The sequence below is a fragment of the Astatotilapia calliptera genome, chromosome 20 (genome assembly GCF_964374335.1).
Source record: "Astatotilapia calliptera chromosome 20, fAstCal68.1, whole genome shotgun sequence".
NCBI lineage: Eukaryota > Metazoa > Chordata > Actinopteri > Cichliformes > Cichlidae > Astatotilapia > Astatotilapia calliptera.
The window spans coordinates 9156677-9177242 of record NC_137441.1 but is presented as its reverse complement, the minus strand read 5'-3'; the positions used below and the strand labels follow the sequence as shown (position 1 = coordinate 9177242).

At 41.9% G+C, this 20566-nt stretch overlaps 2 protein-coding genes across 2 annotated transcripts; both read right to left on the bottom strand.

Moving 5' to 3' along the window:
• Positions 1-1895: 1895 nt before the first annotated feature.
• Positions 1896-5099, bottom strand: LOC145422929 (uncharacterized). The gene is made up of 2 exons (XM_080294919.1): positions 4838-5099; positions 1896-3452 (listed from the first exon to the last, which is right to left on the bottom strand). Exons 1-2 carry the CDS (start codon positions 4963-4965, stop codon positions 3143-3145), a joined length of 438 nt encoding a protein of 145 aa, XP_080151045.1. The 5' UTR covers positions 4966-5099; the 3' UTR covers positions 1896-3142.
• Positions 5100-6331: 1232 nt separating this feature from the next.
• LOC145422928 (uncharacterized) lies at positions 6332-20220 on the bottom strand. The gene is made up of 9 exons (XM_080294918.1): positions 19474-20220; positions 17111-17335; positions 16289-16447; positions 11183-11254; positions 9984-11093; positions 9757-9876; positions 8230-8279; positions 6953-8117; positions 6332-6755 (listed from the first exon to the last, which is right to left on the bottom strand). Exons 1-9 carry the CDS (start codon positions 20083-20085, stop codon positions 6600-6602), a joined length of 3669 nt encoding a protein of 1222 aa, XP_080151044.1. The 5' UTR covers positions 20086-20220; the 3' UTR covers positions 6332-6599.
• Between the last annotated feature and the right edge of the window lie 346 nt (positions 20221-20566).

The window sequence follows — 20566 nt, the reverse complement described above, 5'->3', positions numbered from 1 at the left end:
AAGTTAATTTCCTGTGTTTTAAAGAATAGTTTAATAGGTTCTGAAACCAACTAAAGCCCTTAACATCATTTGAAGGAACAACCTTTGACTTTATGTTCAAAATCTGTATTTTGTTAAAGGGATATCCACTGGAGTTGAAGTGGGGCTGGACTGGACTTTAATGTAATACCACATTGTACCACAGCATGGTAAACTGGGTCAGTGTAACCCTTATTTAACAACGTAGGCCATTCAAAGTTTGCTAATATTTACAGTCCTGGCCTGGTAATGTTTCTGGGTGTGTACAAAGTACACATCCAGAAACATTTCAACACACCCACTGATAAATGCTGCCCCCTCATGGTGAAAGTTTAAATTCACAGAGTGGAAGTTCTAAAAGTACTTTGAGGCATCTGGCTGCCAAACATTGTTAACAAATTGCATAATTATTAATTTTTAATTTGAAAAATAAAATAAACTGTTAATTCATCTGCCGCGTTCATGTGTAAGACTGTAAAATAAGACTGTCATTGTAGAAAAAAATGGGGTACAGTAGTGCAACTTTTCATGTAACTTTTAACTGTTTCATAGTTAGATTCAATATTATGTGGCAATTTTTTAAATTTCATAGTGTTTATGTATGTATTTTGTAGTCCAGTATCCATATTTTCTGATTTTTATCAAGCAGTAAACATGAAACTGCACCAGGACATAAGTTTTACAAGTTTAATCAAAACTGCAGCCTCAAACAAGGACCTGAAACGTCTGCTAATCTGCTGATCTAATTACATGGCCTAACAGCTGCAGCCATTTGCTAGAAAAATTACATGATAATCTTTTTTAATTCTATTGTTCAGGTTATGTGTCAAGCAAAAAAAAAAAAAAAAAAGAAATCATCAGTGATTGTTTCAGTTTCTCAAATGTGCTTTTCTGAGGTGACAATAAATTCATAATAATTAACAATCAAATAATGACAGTTTAGAATTATTTTTATTTTAGTTATGTTTTTTTTTTTTAAGCGCGTTCTCAGTTTCAAGGTCCTAAAATTGCTCTTTTCTCCCCTTTTTTAACCAAATATAAACTGAATAGCTTTTGTGGGAAAATTACTGGTCTGTGGTATTCATGCTCTGTAACATTTTTCTGTAATTCAAAAGCTACAGTTCATTGTTTTGAAAGTGTAATCAGTAGAATGATTAATTGTTACTTCCAGCACTAATTTTTTTGGGATTATGATGATGTTGCTGACTGAGGACGAGGGGGGGACAACACACTCGTCATGTCGTGCTGCAGAAAATCGTACTGTAATCACGTTTTTCAGTTCTCCAAACTGCTTGTTGATTAATCAGGTAAATGATGGAGAGACTAATAATAGAAATGCACTGTTTCAAAGCGACATCAGGTAACATCAGTGCTGATGCTTCACACAAACCACTGATGCAGACCTGAACATTTGGTGCTGTTTTTGAAATACTGTTCAGGTGTCAGGTTTAAGTTTGTAATGTTATGTTAGTTTTACTGAAGATTTCGATAATGGTGGCACCCTTCATTCTGAGTCACTGTGTTTGATCACATAATTATTTCGTACTGTCAACGTATTCACACAACAGATGTTGATTTTTACCTCATTTCTTTTGGGATTTCTAATGGTGCTACTGCAACGGTGCTAACTTTGCATGTTTGTTACACTTTTTTTTTTCCTCATCTTATGCTGACATTAGTTGAACGTGAACTGTGTAGGTTTTTGTTTTGCAGTGTGCTCGGATGTTCAAGTGTCTTTGTTTTAATCAAATGAGAAACAGATGTAGAAAAATATTAGCATGATAGTTAATCATTTTTGTGAAGGGGGAAAAAACGTTGGGGCATAATGAAAAAGTGTTCATGGGATTTTACTCAGGCATTACAAAAAAAAGGTGCTGTTAAAGGAAAAAGTTTCTTTTATTTTCATTTGTCTGAACTAATTTAGCCAAAAATGCCTTTCCTTGAGCCAAAATCTGTATTACTGATAACAAAATAAAGACCAACAAAACCAGGATATCCTGCTCCAGTCTTTTTTCTTCACACAGTGAAGTAAAGGAAAGCTGCAAAAGATAATTCATAACATTTACAATGGGCTCTTTAATAATAACAGATGCTGTCAATGTGGGTCTGAAACCATTATGTCCTCAAGATGGACTTCCAAAGCCACGTCTTGAAAACTTTGCCTCACACATTTTTGTGTTGTTTCATGCCCAATTAAACAATAACACCACCCAATTAAAATATAACTTTAATACCAAAAGATGAATTATTCCATTCATATTTTTTCTCAAATAGTCAAATCCATGATAATCTGAAATGCTTGCAGTACACCAACTAATGCAAACTGAATTGCAGCAATCTTTAAATCCATCTTCTCCACTTATCCAATTAAGCACTGCTGAACAGGTCATGAGACGAGAGGTGGGGTACACACTAGAAAGGTCACCAATCCATCACAGAGACAACCAGTCATGGTCACATTAGAGTCACCAGTTAACCCAATAAGCAGGTTCTTGGACTATGAGTGAGAACCTGCACAGGCAGATCAGCTGGTTCATTCAAACCCAAAACCACCCAACCAATCCACTTTTATTATTTTTGTGTTTTTAAAAATGGGAGCAAACTAGAAAATTGTCAAGTTGTGCTGTAAGAGTATTTTACCCACAGCTGCTGCAGTTACGTGTGCGCCCAATCTTGTTTTGTTTTTTTTGTTTTTTTAAGTAATTAAAGATGTTTGCGGTACAATCATTCAACTCTGGAAAAAGGACAGTTCGAATAAATCATTAAAAGCTCCAAATGAAACTTTTAACAACAACTGTATATGAAATTTGGCTCCTCCCAGAGCCACAGACCATCATTCTGACACAGACCACAGATTTCTAGTTACTTCCATTAAATGAAAGTTTAGCTTCTCCAAAGAACACACCAACAGACACAGATTTCATTTACTCCATCTGTTCTAGTGGTGACTGTGTAGGACATGTAGATCTGTTTTGTATGACAAGCTGTACGTATGTTTATGTTGGACTGCTGTGGGGACATGACTGTTGCTCTGCAGTTGTAACAACAGCAGGCTGTTTGCAATGCAACCTTTCATACTTTTTATTATGAGTTTTATCTACACAGTGCTGTAAAGAGTCAGAGGTCACTCCGGGGATGATGATGCGGTTTCCCAGGGTTTTAACATCCGCTCCATTGTAGAGGGAGTGGGATTCTGGTTGCTCGGCTCTATGTCCACTTTTGTCACTCCGGGAACCTCCTTTCCCTCCTGAACCAGTTGCATCACCTCTGCAAAGGAGAGCTGCTTTGTCTCTGTGGGTTCAGAAGTTTCTGCTGTGAGTTCAGAGTCTGAATGTGACGACGCCGTCTGGTCCAGCTTCTCAACAGGGCAGCCTCTCATACCGGAAGAAGAGCTCCACTGTTTGTAGCCGGCTCGGTCGATGGGCTCGACAAACCTGTGAGGGGACAACGGGAATAGAGGTTTGTGTTTGATATTTTGTTTCTTTGGAAGGGTGGCATTAAAAAAAAAAAGTTTGGGCATTGAGGTAAATATCACAAAATGCTTTAACGCATTCACTGCTGATTATTGATCTTAACAAGGTACAATGGAAAAGCAGAGCCTTGTATTCACTCGATTATCATCTTTAACCTTGGAAGTGTATCGTATCTGATATAAGTTTTTGAGACCTCTACGTCATTAGGGTTACAAAAAAATCACACTAATCTCTTTGTATTTTAAAAAAAAAAAAAGTGCTTTGGAAAATAGTAAAAAAATACAAACTCATTTGTGCAAATAGATTTTTTTTTTTTTTTAATTTCTTCTAAATCCATCAAAGGGTTCAATAAACACTCAGGTTAAAATTCTAGCAAATGTTTCATGACTCTGGCTTTAGAGGGTCAAGTAGAAACATGAGGTCCTCAAAGACACTTCTCCACTAAATCATTGGAGAGTTGCATTAACAAAACTAAACATGCTGGGTAACACCAAATTAATTAGTCTGCAGTTTCTCAAGCACAGATGCAAACTCTTCTCAGTTCCAGCTTCTCCAGTGCGAGGATGTCCTGCTTTTCTTTAATTTCTAATAATCCTGACATCAGAACTGCTTTGAATATTATTATTTATCTTAACCATGGAAATAATTCTGGTGATGCCGAGCTGGACAACGCATTCCTTCATTCCTTTTTAAAGAATGGCCCAGATTATTCGGTTTGACCACTTCTACAGTTTTAGCTCTCTCTGATAGGTTTATCTCGTCTTCCAGCCTAATGATGGAGTCTCTCACTTGGAAACTGACATCTCTTTGGGACTCTTATTTAAAAATGCAGCTATAAAAATACTAATTAAACACGTTGAATCAATATCAGATATTTTGTTCGCTTCATTTGTCATGAAATAAGACAACAGGCCTCATCAGGGCGACAGACTGCTTCTTAGTCAGTTGCCCAATTACAAATTGAGCCTTGGAAAATGGGGACTTTGCATAATTCAATAACAGCTAAAACTACAAAAAACAAACTTTGAATTAAAGCTGAAAGTCTGCAGTTGAGTCACATCTTGACTGACTTGTAATCCAATGTGAGGCGTACAGAGATAAAGGTAAAGTGCTGTATGTGCGCAGCTGGTTTATTCTGCCATTGATGTAAAATCCTAACAGTAACCATGAAACTGGGATGGAGCGCAAAACACTTTTCATTCTGTAATGTAGTAAACCAGAAAACAACATTTTTAACGTGAATCTCAAACGCTTTTACTTTCTCGTTTTTAATCAATCTAATCAGTGCACACTGGGGTGTAGATAAACACATAAATGATTAACCGGGTGATCCAGGTGTTTCCTACCTGTTGTAGAAGAACAGTTTCAGGTCCAGCAGGTCGGTTTCGGTTCTGTTTACGGACTTCAGACCGTCCACAAACCGCTGATCCGCCTCAAAGTCAAACGAGTCAAACCGTGTAAAAACGAGCTCCATATTCACTCAGCATAACCGACTCTTCCTCCTCAGCTGATCTAAAGTAACACCAAAACACCTGCAGCTGCAGACCTGTCCGCCTCCGGTAACAACAAGCGTCAGCAAAGAGGGAACACATCCCGGCCAAAACAACAGGGCTATGAGCTGCAGCGCCCCTGCAGGTGAGTCTCAGTACTGCACCACAAAGTCAAAATGAGGGCGAAGGAAAGCTGGAAGAGGCGTTCCCATCATTTATTCAGGTACAAATGGTAGCAGTTACACAGTGCACATACAGAAGTGCTGTGAGATTAAAGCATTTTAACGCAACATGCAAATTTTTACCACTTTATTTGCTGTTAGGTTGTTAAATTAGGAATATGTGAACCAAATAGGAAGAAAAAAAACCTTAATACATATCTTTCACATTTAATCTAGGTAACTAAGAATAATCTGTAGTATAATATATGTAGACTATGATAAAAATGTAAAGTGTATGTAAAATGTAAATGAGATTGGATGTTGGGCTGGCTGTGGCTCAAAGGTAAAGCAAGTCATCTACTACTTACTCTGCATGCCAAAGTAACCTTGGGCAATACACTTACCCTCAAATTGCTCCAGATGCATTCACTGGAGCCAGAATGTTAGCTAGAAAGCACTAAAAACTGCTGCAGGAACATAATGTGTAGTGAAGCAATGTGAATTCCCAGAGGAAATAGGCAAGTAATCAAATTAGGTAAAACAAATTGACAGGATATGAAGAATTTCTTAGACAAATCGATTGGAGTTTAGCAGGGTTGTTTTTTGCACAGCAAGAAATGCATTTAAAAACTCAAATGCAGTTATTCTACCATTTTGTTTTTTGCATTTTTTAAATCTTTCATGTGTGTTTTTGAGTATTTTGTGTCTGGTGGATTACGTCTGAACTCTTTTGGGACGTAGCCGACACTGCTGTGTATGTACTGTGGGTAACAGAGGATGAACACATGTTGTTAGCAGAAATGTGACCCCCGTGTGATTGCGCACCTCCTCCTCTGCCCTGTCCTTGACCACCACCATCATTGGCCGGCTGCCAGCTGAAGGAGGAAGTGTTGCAGCTGATCTGCTCCAGGAAAGCCAGACCTGCTGCCGCTAACACACATTTTTATTTTTAAGTTATCTTTGATGAGCTCAGTTCAGTTTTTTTTAATGTGTCAATTAAAGAGAGAGGAACCGAGGTTGGGTCATGGTCCCGACAAGCGAGGAAATCTTATTATCATCTTAGCGGTTTTCTTTTTTGAGCATGTGACGTAACAACCAGCAGCCCTGCCCTGAAGGAGCCGGTTACTGCAGAGGCAACCAGTTTCTGAAGCTCAAATGAAACCAGGGTGAAATCAACACACGCACAAGATCACAATCAACTTGTTGTTTATTGAATATAACATAAAGTTATTATCTACAAAATACAGTAAAGATATTACAAAATTAATTATAAGCAAGTGAATTAAGGGTTAAGCCCATCTGTGAAAGAAGATGAGTGACTTTAATTGCACCAAAAGCTCTATGAGTTTTCTCAAAGCTCTCCTAAACATCCCACGAAAAGCTGAATTTACATTTTCGAGCCTACAAACTAAATTTGTCTGTGGTGTCAGTGTGAAAGCTGCCGTTTCCCATCATGTTCAGCTGCAGGTGGAGTCTGCAGCTGCTCTGACCGGAGGCGAGTACCTGTGCCTTTGGAGTTTGGTCGGGTTTGATGTTTGTTTCTGCGTGGAGCGAGACGGACGGGCGAAGCAGAAGGTGAGCGTGCTGCTGGAGCTACACTCGTAGCTCCTCTCCTGGTCAAACGGAGAGAAGAAACGTATTGACTTGGACCTGCTGGTCTTATATTCTGTCATTAATATGTTGTTATGATGGGGCAGAGGATGCTAATATCAAGCATGGTCTGTGTTTTGTATAATGAGATGAATGTATGAGGAACTGGTGGGAGCCCTGTCTGTATTTATATAATATAATTTGTATAATTTCCACTCACCTCTGCTGTGACGGTGCTCAGGCCATTTTTGACACCCTGGTTCAGGCTGCTTCCCTTCTCCTCCTTCTGGACTTTGGTGGCCTCCTCTCTCTGCTTCATGAACCTCTGGTTAACGATCCTGGTCACGCTGTCGTTCCTGTTGAGCGGGGCGGCGGGAGGCCTCGTTGGAACGCGTTCCAGGTTCCTCGTGCTACTTTTAGCTTTCTGCCCTGACCCCGGCACTGGTTTGTCTGCCCGCCCGCTCACCCTACGCAGGAACTCTGTCACCAAGCCGTACCGGTTGGCTCCGGTGGACTTGGCGGGCAGCTTGGCGTTGCTCAGGGAGCCGTGGCTCTGCCCAGCACCTGCTCGGGAGCTGGTTTGTCGAGTCCACGCGAGGCCGGACTGATTTTGATGTGCCAGGTTCCACAGAGATCGATCTCTAGAGGTAGATGCAGAGGAGGGGGAGCTCAGATTGGAGGGAGAGGGGAGAGACTGTCTTCGGTACAGTTTAGGTGAGGAGGTGGAGTGTCTGGACCTCTCCCCTCGGCCTGTTATGCCCTCCAGTGAGGCAGAGATGTGGTGAGAGCGGGCAGAGACCAGAGGGGAGTTCAGGGCCCGAGAAGGACTGCTTCTCGTGGTGCTCAACCCTTGAGTCGCATCTGTCTGCTGACCAACACTCACCATCTGTGGTTTCATATGGGTCTGAGTACCGGAGCAGGACACATCCACCCATCCCCGGCCTGCTAATCTTTCTCTCTTTTCCTGTGGGCTGTCTTGACGCTTCTGCCTCCAGCCGGCTGTCATTTCCTTCATGTCATCGCTCAGATTGGCAGATGAGCCCAGACAGAGCTGTGAGAAGGAGGTTGGCGGCGTGCACCAGGGAGAGGGCGTGTCCACGGATCCTCTGTCTGGGCTTTGCTTCAGCTGAGCCAGCTGGACTCTGCGGGCTGACGGGGGGCTGTAGTAGATGCGGACGGTAGACTTCTCTGGAGCAGTATGGCTTCTGTCCAAGGACATCTGCTCAAAGTCAAGATCAGGGAAGCTAAGCGGCATGATTAGATGGTCCCACGTCTTAACTGGGTCCTCTCGGTCAAGCTGGGCAGCCTCTTGGCTCAGATAGCACCAGTTCTTCCTCTGAGAGCTGCACGGAGGAAACTGCCGTCTGAGTCTTTTTCCTGTCGAGCTGCAGGTTCAGATTTTTTTGTAAAAAAACCACAAAGACACCAGGTGATGTATGAGTTACAACTTCAGTGAACTTATGAAAAACATATGACAGTTTGTGGAACAACACAGACCTGTCAGCTTCACGGTGTCGACCACATTGAAAAACACCCCCAACACGACGCTGAGCCAAGAGAGAAAGAAAATGTCACCAAACATTACGTCAGATACTTCAGAAACTAAAACCCAAGAAAAAAATGCACAAACTTGTTGTAAGCAATTTTATGTAGGGACTATTTCTCTTTAGTGTGTTCATCCGCCACTGCGTCACTGTACAGAACAAACAGAGCATCTGACACGATGATTAAAAGAGACAGAAATGTGAAATGGTGAAAGTTGCAGTGGTCCTGATCCTTCTACAAAATAGTCAATCACCACTGGGAGACAAAAGAACCAATCATGTTGTTTCACAGATGCTTGCACAGTTGAGGTTTACACAGTTTTAACCTTGTGCTGTCAGTCAGATTCTACTGTTCTATTGATGCTTGCATGGCTAACCGGATGTAAGGTGAACTTAACTTTACTTTTGTGGTTGGTGTTGATCATGTGGCCACTCTCATTATTAAAGCTATATTGTCATCTAATTGAATGTGGTGTAAGAGTGAAACTTGCAAGAAAAAAAAAGCTTTTTAAACCTTATTTTAGGGGGAAATAATATAAAATTATATAACATCTAAAAACCACTGCTCACAACAAGGGTCCTGGATATTTATGAGAAACCAGGCCATGATTTCTGCAAAGAAGTGTTGATGCTTTGTTTTGCCGCGATGTGAGCGTCAGTGCTCCAAAACTGGGCAGCTGACACAAAAAAATCTAAGCTGTCTCTTTTGGGTGAACTGTCGTTTTAAAGCCCATTGTCTGCAAAATCAATAATGTTTCCGTCGCTTCCCCTTATTTGCTCTTGATAATTTAACACTAACAATTACGTTAGGGTTTAATGATTAATATCACGCATCTATAGTTGTTTGGTATTTTGGCACGTCTGTGTTATTAACTAACCAAACCTTCAGAAACATTTGAATTTGCTGTTCGTTATCTGGACAAAGCATTGTAAACTCATAACAGAGATAACCCCAGAGACATATAGGCTCCAATAAGTCTTCAATAAAGCCTAATAAAGCTGCTGGAGAGCCTGTAGAGTCTTTATTTTTTTCATCACTTCAAACTAAATGTTAAGTAAAAGAGTTAAGAGTAAAATAGGGATTACAGTCCAGTCAGTGGGTTAAGAAGGAAAAAAACTGTTGAAATAATAAATCTGATCCTAAATCATGCTGTGCATCGAAACTGCTTTTCTTTATTGAATAACAAAGGAGATGGAAATGATCATTCAGGAGAACTTGAAGGACTGCAGAGAATCGTTTGAGCGTTTTCGTGCTGCATGTTTGAAAATGCCTGTCCTGTTTGGCTGCAGCCCCCTTCAAAAGATTAGCCTAAATACTCTGGCATGAGTGTTTTCATGATGCCCGCTGAACCGACTGTCAGGCGGACACAAGGCCAGGGAGACAGATCATCGGCAGGACTTCCCGCTGTATCACGCAACCTCACACACAGCCTCACACACAGCGGGGCACACATGCCTGAGGCGTAAACACCATCCTTACCTCAGCTGGCTTGCCCGGCGTGGCCTTGGCCTTACTGTCACATTCAATCCGCTCATCCTGAAGCTCTGCAGCGAGGTCTTGCAACAATCCTTTCAGCACTGACATTGCTTTCTCTCTATCCTGAATAAAAAAGCCCAAATATATTTGAATATTCGACAGCTTTGCGTGTTTTTTTAAGTGTCATAATGAGCATGAGCAGAGTTTATTTATGCCATCTTTCACTGTACCTGTTTTCCTTCTATGTCAGGTCCTTTGACTTGACACCACTGATGGAGGATCCAAAGAATCTGCAATGAAAGCTGCGTTCTTGGATCCCTGCACTTCTCACCGAGGCCCCATTGAACAGAAGGTGCTTTCCTCGTTTGTTTTTCTGTCTTCTTCGGCTCTCCACACTCCTGCTTACTCTCTGACTCCACGTCAGGATTTCCACAGAGGAAAGGGAAACTGTAGGAGTCCCAGACCTTCTTAACTGAGTTTAACTGTGTATCTTTGGCTGTTAGAAGCATCTCCACCCGCCCGATGAAAGCCAACAGCATCGCCTCTAAAAGTTCCAAAGCCTCATTCAGAGAAATCTTCTGTGCCTTTCCGTTACAGTCTATTGGCGAGGCGAACGTGCGCGAGGGAGACGAGCTGTGGCCATTTTTGGGTGATGTAATCAGGAGCTGTATGGCTGAACTCAAAATGCAGGCATGGTCTCTGAGAGCAAGCAGAGCTTCGTAGTCCTTCAAAGTCATCTCTTGGAGTTTTTTGTTGTCATCACTCTCTTGACTGTCTGAGGGATCCCACTCGCCTCCCACAGGACCCTCTCGAGTGATCATCCTTTCAGTCTCCTCATCGCCTTTTCTTTTCTCTGACCCTTCATCCTGACCCAGCTCGTACATCACGGGTCCCATTTTTATGCTTTTCTCCTTTCCATCTGTGTCCTTCATCGCAACACTCGCTGTCATATTTCCCTCCGAAACATCCCGATTCTCTTCATCTGGCTCTTCCCCTCCTCCTCCTCCTCCTCCACCTCCAATTTTCTCCCTGAGGTCGCTCATTTCTGCTCGCAGACCACGGTTCTCCACCTCCAATTCAACGATGCGCCTGCTCAGAAGTGTGGCCTCCTCTTCCACCAGTTTAAGATGAACTTTGACCTCCGCCTCCCTGGCGTGGGCGTAGCTTTGCTTGCCTTCAGGTGATTGGGCGGCGTCCACGTCACCGTAGGCTGAGCGGTATTTGGCCAGCTCCTCGCGCATCACCTCACTCTCTGATACCAATTTGGTGAGCTTCTTGCACATGAGAGCTAATTCCTCTTTGGCAAAGTGGAGTTGGCACTTGAGATCGGCGCTGTCATCCTTTTGGCAAATCAAACAGCAGTGACGACAGTCATGATGACATGAAATAACTCACGGATGCAGCCATGTTTAGAAACAAATATACAAACCTCAATCTGCTGAGAGAGCCTCTTCTCTGCCCTGCTGGCCGTCGATCTGATGCTTTTCTTCTTCAAAGAGCTCTAAGAAATAAAAATAAGAGTTTGATCACACACACAAGACAAACAGTGATAGTTTACTAGGTTAAGATTTTCTGGAGCGAACTTCTTTGTATTTGTCCCAAAAAGTCGATTCTGTTCATCTGGACGTAGCTGTTTAGTGGGAGAAATGTTTCGTCCTTCATCCAAGTGACTTCTTCAGTCTGCAAAACTAAATGTCCTTACCTTGATGATTAAGAATGCATCGAGACGTCTTTGTGTTTATGTTTCTTTCTTTCTTTTGGTTTTTGGTTTTAACCACAACTGTGTGAAATTTAATAAACATATTAAAGAAAATTTTTTTTTCTACATTACATTGATGATGAACATTTCCAGCTCCATATTTTTGTCCTTTGACTCCAACAGTAGCTTTGCCTGATTTATAATTCATCTAACTGTATTAAATAAGAACTTGGCTACAGAACTACAGACTAAAACCATAAACTCATCAAGAAAGTTATCCAAAGAATCTTTTTTTAATTTTTTTTAGATATTTCTACACAAAATTATTATTATTTTTATTAAAACCAGGGGAGTCACCTCCTGCTGGACATGAGAAAGAACGCAGGCCAACTTTCCTCTCATTGACTGATTTGAACAGCAGGTCAGTGGGGGTTGCAATAACTTCATTCAGTAACTTGAAGTAACAGTGTAACGGTGTTTCGCATGTCTCTCACATGATTTTTGGCCCCCTCTTCTTTACAAAGTCGCTTCAGTTCTTTGAGGTTTGCGGGGATTCACTTTTGCTCCGTTAACATTCAACAGCATTTCAGTCATTTTGAGGTCTGGACTCTGACTCGGCCATCGTAACCTTGATTCTTTTCTTCAGTCAGTGTGTTGTAGATGTGCTTCTGTGTTTTAGCTGTCGGACAGGTGGCCTCATGTTTGAGGAGTTCGTGGTCGACGGTGCACAGATCTAGTGACTGCAGAACAAGTTCACGTCATCGCTCCTCACCACTGTGCTGACAGCTGGTATGAGGTGTTTGTGCTGATCTGCTGTGTTTGGCTGTGAATTATGACCAAACATCTCCAAACTGGTCTCATTTGTCCAAAGCACATTGTTCCAGAAGTTTAAGCCATGCTGCTGTGTCATTTTTACAAAGAAGGTGATTTTTCCCAGCAACTCTCGGTACTTGTTCAGCCTTTTTCTGATTTTACTGTTACAAACTTGAACTTGACATACCAACTGAGGCCCGTAGAGTCTGTAGCTTCTAGGTTTTTTGTAGTTTCATGAGCGTTGCTCAGTCTGACCTTGGTTGTCCCAACAAATTCCCTCCAACTGCACGGCAAATTGGCAGAAATTTGCCTACAATACTTTGGCATTTTGTTAACATACCTGTAAGGTCCAGAACAGCAAACTATCAAAACCTCTGCTTTTATAGCGTGCTGATCATCAATCAATCACTTACATTTGATTAATAGCACCTGGCTCCTACTGTCCCTCTTAATTCCTATAGAACCAGTAAGGCTGTACTTAGTTTCTTGCTCTTTACATCACTGAAAACAAGGAAAAGACAAATCTGAAGTTTAATTTAAAAATATAAAGGCAGGTAAAGGAATAGTTCAACATTTGTTTCTGATGATTACATAAGAAAATTAATAACACACTAAAATTTGTTCAGTGAGAGGGTATAGCATGTTTATAGATTCTAAATTTACATGATGTTTGTGTAACATCAGTTTATGAGCTGGACACCACGACTTCCTGGAGACTTGCTAACCACAACAAGTTCATTCTTCTGTTATTTTCTGTGTAAATTAAACAAATTAGTTATAAAATGCTAATTAATAAGCTTTAAAAATGCTTGTAGAAGGATTTACAAACCTCTGCAGGCATGAAAGTCGTGCTAATCTTCTCGGCAAGAAAGCAAATAAGCATATTTCCCAAAATGTTTAGCTAATCCTTTAAGTAAGTATTCATCATGCTCTTGCACTACTTCTCAGAGATGCCTAAAAGGCGCTAAATGTGACATTTTCTCTCCTCCGAGTTCTTCCCGTCTCTACTTGAGTCAGTTTGTAGGTCTGAGTATGTCAGGAATGTAAGCTTCTGTCAGGCAGCATTGTCTTCCTCTTAAACACTCGACAGGATTTCACTGTGTTAATAATAGTCAGGCTAGAAGGAGCAAACACAGAGAGGGAGTTACACTTTTTGAATTCAAGGCCGGTGGGCATGGAGGCTCAATAGATTTGGGTTACTGTGACCGGAAATTTGTCGTTCCTAATAAGTAAAGATGGAATTAAATGGTAATATTTCTTTAACTGTAAAATTATTGTCTTTGTTTCAGCTTTTGTCCTCTTACTACAAGTCTATGCTCAGCTTGTGCAGCTACACATTTACGTTTAACTCAAACAGCCTCAAAAACATCGGGCAGCAGAGTGAATTTCTGGCATACTCACCCTCCTTCACAATATATCCATGCTGTGTTTTTTTGCTGGTTAGATTAGGTAATCTAAGTGGATTTCCCTGTTGGGATCAAAGGGACTAGCAGCTGTCTCAGATGAGTGGAGCAGACTGAGCTCGTGCCAAAGCACCGAATCCTGGATTAAACCGCACACGTGTCACTGGAGTGCACACTGGTGCTCAAAGGAGGCAGAAGAAAAGGTGGATGGGGTGTGGAGGCTGAAGTTTGATCAAAGCGTGCTGAGTGATGGCTGTAGGTCAGTATGTCTGTGCACCAACCAACACCCTCCTTTCTTGATGCCCTAATACACACTCATCCAGATTTATCCAAGCTTAATAAGAGCAGTAAGAAAAAGAAAGTGAGTCTATTTTTGTAATCTCTCTACTTTTTTTCTGCCCTGTCAGCCGACGATGTCAGCTGTGCCTGGAGTTCAGCATACCAGGCTGCTTCGCCCATCCCCGGCACCAGGCAGCTGCCGGCCGAGCCCTCCGCTCATATAAGTGATCTGCACTGGGATCGTGTGTCACCTGACATCAGGGTGACAGAGGGATGAGGGGGACAGCTGTCTGGATGGGTGCAGCTGTGCAGGGTAATGGAAAGGAGGATGCCTGACCCGAGCGATGAAAGTTTATGTTTCTCTCAAGGTTGACCTAAATACACACATCCCTTAAAGACACGCATTGAGGTGTATGAAGAACCCCCTTTTGCAATTATCAGCAGCTCTTGAGAGATTTTAAAGAAGTTTCTTTTTTAATTTAATCAATTCGATTAGATTTGTCATGTCTGATTGACAGATCTGTGCACTCGTTTCAATCTCATTTTCAGCTCCAGGTCATAATAATTTAGTTAACAGTCAAGTCTGTCCCAAGGCCATAAATGAGACCATAAACAAGAGCTGTTTGCTACTATGTACGCCACCTAAGGCTTAAAATTCCCTCCACACCATCCATGAATTAAGGATCTAGTGTGAAAATTCAAAGCTTTTAAAGAGGATCTAGTTTTCCTTTCTTTTTTCTGTCATACATGCTGTTACAGTGTAACAGTATGAAACCAAGCATTTGGTTTCAAGAGGTCTCTTTTTATTTTTAGCTCTGTATGATGTCACTCAGAATGGATATCCTTAATATGGTCCCAGCCCCACAAAACAACTTTCTTCTGATTGGCTGCCCCTCAAAAACAGAAGGTTAGCCAATCAGAAGAAAGTTGTTTTATAAGGGGAGGAGCAGATAGAGACAGAGTAAGAACTGAGAGGCCCAGAATAAGATAATCATCATGTTAAACTTAATCAGCGTGCCTTCTATCATCAAATTCTGCACCGTGAACCTCAAACATCCGGTTGCAGTTGCAGCAGTCTAAGATGATCTCCTTCTCCCATCCACCTCCTCTACGGCTTCCTGGGGGACACCAAGGTGTTCCCAACCCAGCCGAGAGATGTAATGTCTGCAGCCTGATCCTTCGTCTACCCTGAGGCCTTCTTTCAGTACCACCTCACCAGTGAGCCCTGGTTGGAGGTCCAAACCACCTCAACTGGCTCCTTTTGGTGCAGATCTACTCTGAGGCCTGAATGGCTAAGCTCCTCCCTCTAGATTGATATATTTATTTGTCCACGTAGGGAAACTGGATTGTAGCGGAAATCACGTGACATTTTCATGCACACAGACACTTTCACTGCACCTTAGGATGTTTTTGTCAGTCAAAAAGGGCATCCAATGTGTTGCCAATATTTAGAAATGTAATGCATTCAGGAATAAAACCCTTTAGAGCTATTTCCTGTGAACAGAGGAGGGCAATATCACCCTGCAGATATCAATAGTTTAAAAGAGGAGGTAAGTGGAAGGCTCTCGTCATGTACAATAAGGCAGACTCAGCATTTCAGTTCCCAGCAGTTTATTGGTTGTTGTTACAGCCTTTCTACCAGAGCTTTTGTCTCTTGGAAATATTTTTAAACCAACAAATTGTGTAAAGGAGTCCCCCCCCCCCCCCCCCAACCCTGAGGGAAGCTCGTGGTCTGCTCATTTTCTCTGAAAGTAAAGTTCCTACTCTGACCTGCAGTGTTCTGCTGCCAAGAAAATCAACAATCCAAAAAACCCAAACAAGACAGAAGGGAAAATTCTGCTTCCAGCAGTTTTTCTGCTGTCAAACACAGACGAAAAGTCAATAAATAAATAAAAATTCTGCTTCAGTCTTTGGTTTTCCTAGAAGAGTATGTAATAAGTATGTCTTCTAACCCCCTAGAGAGTTGGTAGACAAAGTGCAGGGGGGTCTGTAAGACGCTGTAATGCTACATGGCTCTTCACCAGATGTCATTTCATGACCATGTAAGAGTGACTGGTCTAAAACCTCTGTGGCCTGAAGGTTTAGGGGACCAGGAACACTTATGAATGCTTTCCAAATATTTGGCATCATATGACTGTTAAAAGAAGATCTCAAAGGGTGAGTAAAAAGTGGTGCTAGCTGTTTCGAACACTTACACAGACATTGTCCAGGTCAGGACTTTTCCAAGGTGACAGTCTCTAAAAAAACTGCAGGACCTTTGTCTTTTGAGGTCTCCTTCAAACATTCTTTATTAAATTTAATATTTTTTTTTACCAAAGGGTCTTTGATGTAAAATGCTCACCTCTCTGGTTTTATCCAGCTCAGTCTGTAAGACCTGCTTGGCCACTTCCAGTTCCTGAGTCTTTTCACGCAGCACCTCGTTTTCCCACTCCAAGTGGGAGTTCTTCTTCTGCACCGCCTCTAGCTCGTTGTACAGGCGGAGTGACACGCTCTTTGCAACCTGCAGGTGAAGCACAAAGTAGGTTAAGACAGTAAAAGTGCTGCGAATGAAGTTTTTTTTTTTTTTTTTTGATTGTCTGTTTATTTGTTTTCTTGTGAGTGTTATTTTCTGAGTGAGTGAGTCTTTAGAGCAGTTGATTTGGTTAAAGCCGAGAAACTTTTACAAGAAAATTCTTGTGACGGGAACTGAGCCATGAGTCGATGGAGGGGGCGAAGGAGGGTGAGGCTGTAAGGAATCCAATAGTGCGCACACACACACATTGGCCTGGTTGACAGAAACAGAATCTGGTTGCCTCAGTTCAACGACGGTGATTCTGCTTACGATCACTCTGCTTTTATCGTTCAGTCCTCACGCAGAACAGCCGACCACACGCAGTAATTATGCTACAGAAATATAAACAGGATGCATGATGAAAACTTTTCAGTCTAATGACATTCTTGTGGTGCAGATGAACAGCAGGGAGTACTTTACAGCCATGACTCAGGGTTAAAGCCTGTATGAACAACACGATCAGCGTTTAGCGCGCCGTGATGAAAGTAGGTTTGTGGTTCTGCAGTAAAAGTTCACTTTGATGTTTTAGGTGAGTCAGTTTTCAGAGAAGGAGCTTAATTACAGTCTGTTGGTAGTGAGAGTTTGTGCAAAAAGACCACCCGACTTTCTGACCTTGATGTCGTGCTCCAGGCTCCGGACCAGCTCCCCGTCCACCTGTCCGGTCTGAGCCACTCGGATGCTGCGGCGCTCGGCCTTGCGGAGGCGGTACTGCAGGATGCGACACGTCTTGTTGGCCTGCTCCAGCTGCAGCCGCAGCTCCTGCAGCTGGTAAATCTCCTCCTCCTGGAACATGTCGCGCATTTCCAGCATCTCACAGCGCAGCTCCTCCACCTCGTCCTGGGACAGACGACACAGAAATAATTAAACCATGAGTCAAGGCATTTTCTCCTTTCTTTCTTCCCCTTTTCCCTTCTTATTTCATCCAGTCCTTTCCTTCTTCCTTGGCCCCTTCCTCCAAATTCTTCTCTTCCCTCCATCCTTCCTAACTCCCTTTGTTCCTTGTCTTTTGATTCTGCTTTCTTTCCTTACCCTTTTTTCTTTCCTTGTCCTGTTTGTGGTGCCCTTTTTTTTTTTCCTTCCTGTCCTTCTTCCTTCTATCATTCCTTCCCTCCTTTCTTCCTTTGTTGATTTTTCCTTTCTTATCTATTCCATCCTTCCCTCTTCCATCACTTGTTCCTTCCTTCCCTCCTTTCCACTCTTTTCTTCCTTCCTTTCTTACTTTTTCCTTCCTCCCTCTTCTCTTGCTTCATCTTTCTCCCTTGAGTATTCCTTCCTTCCTTAACCCTTCCCTCATCCCATCCCTCCTACAGTACACCATGCTGAGATAAGCCAAGTTTTAGTTTGGAAATCACCTCGTTAGTGGAAAAATACTATTTTATGTCTGCCAAACTGTTTCATCTTTAGCACAGATTTTTCATAGAATCAGCTAAATTATTTGGAACAAATGATGTGCTTGAGTGACAGGGTGCTAGTAACAAAGTGCCTAAATATACAGTTTAAAACAGGTTCTTTGCTATGTGGTCTGTAGACACAATACTGTTTCATCTCTTGAGTTAGGCATGTTTTTCTTGCTAGATCGATTCATAGGTTTGTGTTCTGTGGGTTAACATACAAAAATTAATTAATTAATTAAAAAAAATCCTCTGAAAATGCTCAGGTACAAGAACTGGACTACAATTGAGAGAGAAAAGCAGCCAATGTCCAAAGAAAAACGTTACATGAATGTCTGGCTACTTAGAGGCAAAATATAAATAAATGAGGCTCCAGACTTTTGCACAACACTGTGAATATCAGAAAGTTATATTTTCCCATTTTCCCCGTTAACTTAAATCCAGGTGTTATGGTGGCATTAGAGACTGAAAACAACTAAGTGAAACATGGATTCACTCTTTACTCAGCTGGGATGCTACTCTGCTACATGTGCTGCAAGCAATGCTTCGAGTGTTATAAACAATAAGATCCTATCTACTGGACAAACTACGGGTTAATGCCATGTATAAATTACTTAAAAAATATTTTTGTACACATATTCATTAAAAAACATATTGGCTAATATTAGCCTAACTAACTGATTTATGACTTAAGCTCTAATTGTTATATTTTCCAGTTTGATGCCTAAATGGCCATTTTGTGCTTTGTACGTACCCTTCAAAGTGTCTGATCACTTTAATGACCACAGTTTGAATCTGCACTTACAAGGTGAAGTTATGTCACAGAAGTGAGCATCTAGGGCAGAAAGAGGGATTTGGGGCTATTTTTTTGTACATGTTGTTTCCAGCATATTCTAAGTCATGAAACGTTTTCTCAGAAAGCTTGACTCACACTCAGAAAGTCTGAATATCTGGACATCAGCAGCTTCGATTATGACCTTTTTTTTTTTTAATCAAGGTACAGCTCTGAATAAGTGGATCATCCCTTTAAAGGTGAAAGTGGAAAACGGACATTGCCATTGGGCTTGTAGATGGACTTGCTCAGCAGTACTCCACTAACAAAACTCTGCAACCACCAATTTATAATCAAACCCCAGTTTCCAGATATATTCCTGCAAACTGGTGATCTGCTGCATCAAGTTACAGAGTAATTTCCTCAGTTGGACCAATAAAATGCCCTTGCAGTCAGGAGTTACTCATCTAATCACCAGCTCAGTCAGCAGTTACTCAGCTACTGTAAAAATCTGAGTAAGTGTGGGTTTGTTCCATAATTTATTTAGGTCAGTAGTGACTTTTGACTCTTGTATTAGAGCCACTTGCTCTGCGCTCACTAAAGAAGACTGGCCTGATCTAAACATTTGCAGAAAATCGGCTCTGGTGTTGAGCTGAGGGTCCTCCCACAGAAACTCACAGGCTCTCATAAACAAGCAAAACCTACATGCACGGAGTTTATACAGAAAGGTAGATGCTGCATTTCGTGAAAACCAAATTGAATTCGCTAATTGCATTAAGCTAATTTAATTAATCAAATTAGATCAAACTTACTTTCAAATACTCGTTCTCTGATCTCAGATCTTCCAATTCCCTGACGAGGTCTTCGGTTGTTTCCCCCATCATAAGATTCATAAACGCCCCCGAGGAGTTGAACAAACTAAAGCCCCCTGCGGCAGCCTCCGCCTGGAGAACGCAGATATCTCTCGCCGCTTTTGCGCACGGTTTGCCGTCGCCTGCGCCCTCGCTATCCGGGGTCACGTAAGCTTTGCCGTCTATCCAGCTTAAGTCAGAGTCGTGCTTGTTACCGTCCGACGGGCAGTCAGAGATTTCCGAGCTGCTGTCCGAGGAGGACAGTTTCCCCGACAGGCAGCCGGAGTCTTTGCTCAAATCCTCCGAAGCGTTGCTGGCGTCGGAGAGTTTCCTCTGTGCGCCGGGGCTCCTCTGGCACTCGGAGCTGACACCTGATGACACTTTCCCTGCTCTCTTTTCCTGCGGTCCCGCAGTTTTTACCTCCTTCACAGGGTCGCACTGACCCGTGAATTGTGCCTCCTTTGAATAGGAGCCATCATTGGAGGATGGATCCTTCTTCTCTTGGTGCGCCCTGGCTTGTTTCTGGCTGCGGAGTGCAGTCTTCAGGCTCTTATCGCCGTCTTTGTTCGTCATTTTCTCTTTAGCTTTTAAACAGAAAATCTAAGATGATCATTACAGTTTTAAACTAGTGTTAAAATATCAAAATTCACAGCTCACAGACTCTGAACACCCGACTAGCTGCTCTGCATCCTCAGCACTGAAACTTTGCCAAAGCGCACTCACAGAAGAAGTCACAGTGTCACGTTACCGCAGCTTAGAACGGACTTCCGGTCGTTTTCTCTGCTTTTTCTTTTTTTCTCCATTTATCTTGGTCAGAGTACATATTATGTTTATTCTACACACACTCTCCCAGAACATTCAACTGTGGCTACAAACCAGCATGAATTTGAAAACAAATCCGATATTAAAAATGTTGTGTAGGCCTAGGATTATAAATGATTAAGTTTATTTTGTAAATTTCCATACAAAAGATACAATTTTAAGTGTTTGTTACCTCGTGTTTTCATATTGCTATCATACTGTTATCATCCCATACGCCTGATGTAGAGAGGCA